The sequence below is a fragment of the Apium graveolens genome, chromosome 3, assembly GCF_009905375.1.
Source record: "Apium graveolens cultivar Ventura chromosome 3, ASM990537v1, whole genome shotgun sequence".
Classification (NCBI taxonomy): Eukaryota; Viridiplantae; Streptophyta; class Magnoliopsida; order Apiales; family Apiaceae; genus Apium; species Apium graveolens.
The window spans coordinates 216553805-216560323 of record NC_133649.1 but is presented as its reverse complement, the minus strand read 5'-3'; the positions used below and the strand labels follow the sequence as shown (position 1 = coordinate 216560323).

At 36.0% G+C, this 6519-nt stretch overlaps 1 protein-coding gene across 1 annotated transcript; it reads left to right on the top strand.

Moving 5' to 3' along the window:
* Window positions 1–4481: 4481 nt before the first annotated feature.
* On the top strand, window positions 4482–5880 carry LOC141714813 (protein STRICTOSIDINE SYNTHASE-LIKE 12-like). The gene is made up of 3 exons (XM_074518309.1): window positions 4482–4759; window positions 5037–5306; window positions 5394–5880. The coding sequence occupies exons 1-3, from the start codon at window positions 4482–4484 to the stop codon at window positions 5878–5880; spliced, it is 1035 nt and encodes a 344-aa protein (XP_074374410.1).
* Window positions 5881–6519: the final 639 nt, after the last annotated feature.

The window sequence follows — 6519 nt, the reverse complement described above, 5'->3', positions numbered from 1 at the left end:
GAATCAAAGGTCAAACTATTAAGGAGAAAATTTGGGATGATCAACATAGTGGTGAGCATGAAATATGGTTTAATGCAGTGTTCCCTTATTTGTTTGAAGGTTATAGAGATTCAAAATTCAAACCAAATCAATGTGGGTCGTTCGTTATCTAGGTAGTTACCAGAAGATTGACAATAATCAAGTATTGTGTATATGTTATTTTTCTGAAAATGGGTTACCCAAATGCACGGATAGTCCGAGTAATTACGATATAAATCTAGTATAAACTTGAATTTGGGTCAACCCATTACGTAATATGGATGGTCAATATAAATATTATAGCACCAAAAAGAGCATCAACCTGTCTTAAAGAAAAAAAGTAGTGAAGGGTATTTACTGTAGTTTAGCAATCCTAATGCTAGTAAACATTAGGAATATATTGAATATAAGTTCGGTAAATATGGTTTGAAATGGACTTAGACTTTTACTTTTAAGAGAAACACTAGCTGCCTTAATTGATAGATTACCGCCTTAATAAATAGATTACATATGTCATGACTTGCCCTTTAAGTTTTTTAAACTGACACCAAACCCAATTTTCGAGAAGATATAGTATATCAACACTAATACTAATACGCTAATGTCACTCAATCCAAACCATTAATCAAAAACCACTTCAATTTCCGCTGAATTCAGCTATAGTTTTGTCGCTTAAATTATAATCGTTTAATTTTTTAAATCAAATTTATAAATAGATATAATAGTAATTATCTAATTAATACAAAATTTAAATATTATAGTGATTTAAAGTTGAAATATTCTAATCGACATAGATGACCGATTTAATTGGGCCGGTTATATGGTTTTCAAAATCTATTTATCGTGTAAATTTGCGAACTTATTTTTTTTAAACCAAATTATTATTAATAATGATTCTCATATAATAAAAGATATAATCAGTTATAGTTATTTAGATATACATACCCTTTTAACATTATAATAATAAATATTAAATAATAATTAAATAAGAATTTTTTAAACCAATAGTATATGGCACAGGTTTTATATTAGTATATGTGTGTGTGTAATTCTAAATTTACTTACTTGCATGTAGTATAAATTTTATAGTAAATGTTTTTAACCATCAACATCTGCAGTCTCGTATAAATCATTATCATCACCCCACCCGACACCTTGTACAAATTTATCGTCTTCTTCTCCATTTTTATCTCCAAACAGAACTTGAGGTCAATCATTAGGAATTTTGTTCTTTCCTATCTCATTAACACCTTCTATGTTGATTGTTGACAATTCTGGACATTAATCTGTTGGTGCCCAATCAAAGCATTTTCACCATTCTTAGACCAATCTACTCCACAGTCTTCCAAACTGTATATCTTTCTTTATGTAAAGCAATGTTTATCTATCTTCTGCATCCATTTAGTGATGGGAATTTTTCCAACAGCGATAATTACTATATTTGAAGATACCTTTGCCTCTTCCTGCTGGAACATTTCTGGTAGTCGTCTAAATCAGTCCTCATCCTCTTGCGGGGTTGCTCTTGAAATATGTTACAACAATTCTGCTGGTCGGTTTCAGCTCCCACTAAGTTGGTCATGTCATCATTAAAAGAAAAATCCAGCATTTCATCTAATCCATCCAGAGTCGTGTTTGTCGGTTCAACTGCAAGGGCAGCCTCTACTTGCTCATAATTCGCAAAGTCATTTGTAATCTGCTGGTCGATTACATCATTAGTATCATAACCGTCCAAGCCCTTATATGATTCATTATTCTTTTCATTCTTACTCCATGCTACAACCAGTAACTCTTGCGGAACTGTAACATCTTTCTCCTCTACAAAAATATTAGGAACACTCTGTACTTGTAGAGGCTCATTCATTCCTGCAACTGCAAGTATAGGTAAATCCTGAACAACATCAGCAACTGTATCATCCAAAACCTGGTTCCAGTCATGATTCTCAGCACCATCAAACTGTTTAAATAATTCACTTGTCCATCCATTCGTATCCCAATCATCTCCAAAGGCATCCAAGCATTTGTCAGCACTTTTATCATCCAATATATCGAGACCAAGCTCCTTATCTAATTCAGCGCTCCAACCGTTTTGGTCCCAGTCTGCTCCCGACTCATCAACAGGTTGACCATCATGATCACCGCCTCCCAACTGACCTAACACCACATTCAAATTTTCCACTTGATGTGGAGGATAAGTATCTGCTGCGACAATGACATCTGCGACCGGAAGAACTACTTGTTTTCGGGATAGTAGATTTTGACCATGAGTATGGAAATCTTGCTTTGTTGTAGCTGCTTCATTGGACATCTCCACTTCCTTAATAATCTCACACAGCACATAATCTTCAATCCCCAACAGTGAATATTCGTGCATAATCCAATGACCATGATCCACATCAATGATCTTCTTCTTCTTCTTAAGCTTATCGTCATTATCTCTATAAAAAGTGAATAATTTCTTGTAGCCAATCTTATCCCCTGCGACATTATTTACAACGCGAGTGTTTTGAGCCGTCCAAGAACCAGCGCCACTTCTCCTAGTCACGCGTGTTTTATTTCTGCATAACCGAGTGAACACATACATGGTCTTGGTGATCTTGGTATGTGAATCATTAGACGAAGAAGATGTGATCCAATGATGATCGTCATCTTTAAGAATATCCCATGGCATTAGACATTCATCGTAAATCTTGAACTCTGTTACATAATGATAGCAACGAAGTGGCCTGTCCTCAACTTTTTGGCGTAGATAATATCCAACAAGTATTTCATCAGAGGGTGCGAAACAGAACCCTGGTATTCTCAAACACTTGCATGCACAACTATTACGATTATCTTCTTGCTCCATCTCTATATCTGTATCTCGCTATCTCTCTCTCTCTCTCACTCTCTCTCTTTCTATCTCTATCTCTATCTCTCAATCTCTCTCTCAGCTCTCGCTGTATGCTGGTTTATCTGGAAAAAATAATGTAGCTGCTGCTTATTTATATATTTCTGTATGGGCCGCCTAATTCGGTAAAACAGCCTCCCGTTACTTATGCACCAAGTATTTGCATATATATCTTAATTTCTTTTAATTTTTAATAAAAATCAATTATATCACAATTCAGCATGCTGCAGGTTAGCACAGATGGGGGCATTTGTGCTTATTCCAGAGTAAATTTCCAGGGAAATCTGAAGATACTGGACTAGAGGTCCACTATCCGGAACATCAGACATATTTATAAAACTTGTTGGGAGCCCTGATGACATCAAGAGGAATGTATTTGGAGATTTTTGGGTTGCAATGAGCATGATTGTTAAGGAACCAGTCGTTCTAAAATCATGTCAAGAAAGCAGTCCGTCTAAGACCTTAAGTGTTCGAGGAAGGCCCTTTTCAGGATCTTATATTAGTATTCTAACAATGATAGATTTGCAGCTGCCTGTACCAACACTGGTACCTTTTGGGCAAAGAATCAACCACCATTAATATATAGTGGTGCAGTTAGTGAGGTTCAAGAAAATGTACTTGGCAGAGGTTCAAGAAAATGTTTGGGAAATATTTGTTGGGACTCTTTTTAGGAGTTCCATTGGAATTTATAGAAGAGGATTATGAACCTGGTACACATATAAATTTTCCAAAGAATACAAATTATTTGATGTACAATTTCCATTGCAGCAAGTTCTGTAGCTACTCAATTAAGATGGAATAATTTCAATAGAAAAATTTAACTTGGTACAAAACTACAGATAGTACTAGCAAAGCTGAACAAATAAAGTGACACAAGATATCTTTCTTAATTACTTGAAGTTGGTCCAGTATTGTATTTTCAGACCAGAAAGACTAATACATAAATAACTCGACTGAAGTCACTTAGCCATGCTACGCAGGTTAAATAATTATAACAAATTTTATGACTTTTTAAAAGATCACAACGATCCATCCAAAACAACATCAGTTTGATTTATGCATCTGTCAATCTTTTCTTGTTTTCAGTTTCTTTAGCTTTCTACATGGTTCTGAATTCTGATGCAGTTTCATGATTAACCCTCATGAGGAGATCATTAACTCGCAGGTCTTTTGAAATCCATTATAAAGCACGAAGCCCATATTGAAAATCAGCATCTAACACAATGTGCAAATTAGCCTACAGTTAGCTGGTTTCTCCACTGGCAAAAAGCTAGTTAGTTATCAATACATACTTACTTTTGGTTAGTCCACTCTTCTTGTTCTAACAGACTAAGATACTTGGCCCCAAACTACATACTTTTGTTACTCACTTGTTGTTTTTGCTCCCTTTGGTGATGCAGGATCTAACCGACGTGCCCACAGCCTTATCATTCTCTTCCGCCTACACTTGACTATATATATCCTACAAGGTTTCCGGGAATATACATATTTCTTTTGCTTATAACTAGAAAAAATCATCAAGTACGTAGTTCCATATCTTCATTTACATGCACAATTTATAGAAAGTTCAAGACAAATGGCTTTAGCTATACAAACATTTCAATACAAATTCATTGTCACATCACTTTGGCTAGTTTATTGTGTTTTCATCACTAGTTACCATGTAGTTGGTGCTGATGATCAGTTAGCATACTTTGCCAAGCTTAATCTTCCGAGAGGGGCAATGGGTCCAGATTCTCTTGCTTTCAACAAGAAAGGGGACGAGTTTTATACTGGTGTTACCAATGGTAGAATCCTTAAGTATGAATTGGCGAATCATGCTTTCGTCGATTTTGCCTCCACTTCACCTTTACGGTAAATCTTTCATATCATCTCAAGGTTGATGCATCTACGGACACTTCCATCATTATGGCACTTTCACCGTTGTGTTTTAGATGCACATTTCCAGAATTTTACAGAATCATCCAAATCTTTCTACTCTTTATTTTTTCTTCTCAAAAGCAAGGTTTTAAGATTAGATACGATAATGACATGAACCTGCTGCTACTAAATTCTTATGGTAGCATGGTTCAACCTGGGTACATCAAGTTTTCGACACAATATTTATGGAATAATCACTTGTATTTTTCAGGAACAGAGCAATTTCTGATAACAGAAATGATACAAAACTGGGGCAAGTTCCTTGTAGGCCACTGGGCGTCGCAATCAACTTCAATAATGATGACCTGTACATCACAGATGCTATATGTGGATTAGCTGTAGTGGGTTCTGGAGGCGGGGTTGCAACTACGATAGCCAATAGCGCAAATGGCATTCCTTTTCTGTTTCCGGATTCCATTGACATCGATACACAAACAGAAACTGTTTATTTTACAGATGCTGGTGCTATATTTCAAAAAACGTATTTTACACATATGTAGCTACTTCTTTCGTTGAAGCTCTTGCTATATTCAATAAATTTATTTTGTTTGTCATTCAAATCTTGCAGCCTCAACGTTGCAGAAATACTATCAAGTGGAGACACAAGCGGGAAATTGCTGAAATATGATCCACAAACCAAACAAATTACAGTGTTGCTAACAGAACTCTCTGGTGCAACTGGTGTCGCGGTTAGTGCAGATGGGGCTTTTGTGCTTGTTTCAGAGTATATTGCCAAGCAAATCCGCAGATACTGGATTAGAGGACCACTAGCCGGAACATCAGATATATTTATAGAACTTGCTGGGAGCCCTGATAACATCAAGAGGACCATGTTTGGAGATTTTTGGGTTGCAGTGAGCATGATGGATTTGCAACAACCTTTGCCATCACTGGTGCCTTGGGGACAAAGAATAAATCCTTTTGGTATAATATTGGAAAACTTTAGTCTTGAAGTGCAATATAGAAATGCAATTGTAAGTGAGGTTCAAGAAAATGCATGGGGAATATTTGTTGGGACTCTGTTAGGAAGTTTCGTTGGCATTTACAGAAGATAGTGATGAAGTTGTTGTTCGGTAATCAGTATAATATATTTTTCATAATAAAACATTAAAAACACAATTTCAATTTGCAGCAACATAGATGGTTACTCCATTAATATGGTTCTTAGTAAAGGTGTACACACAGAGAGTGGGGTTCAGTCACTAAAAAACTTGAATTCTTACAGAACCTACAGATAACATTGACAAAGGTGTACATACAACCTGGAACTATATATCATTCATCAACTGTTGAAGCTCTTCAAGTATTGTATTCGCCGGGCCTGTAAGAGAAATGAATAAATCACTGCTGACAATGGTATAATTAAATTAGCCATGATACAGGGGTTAAATTATGGGTTAAATGGCGTTTTGGTCACTCAAGTGACCACTAACTTTCACTTGGATCATCGAACTCAAAAAGCTGTCAGTCAACTGATCGTACTCATAAAAATTTTCAATCAAGTCACTACCCGTTAGTGTCGTTAAGTTTTGGACGGAAAGCTGAATCAGCAAGTGACATGGCTTCCACGTCATGTGACCGTTGTACCCGCCCAGACCATTTAAAACCCATAAATTAAAACCCATAACCCATAATCACTACTTCTCTTCTTCTTCAGTTTATTTTCTTGCAATTAGGGTTCTTCCTTTTACCCT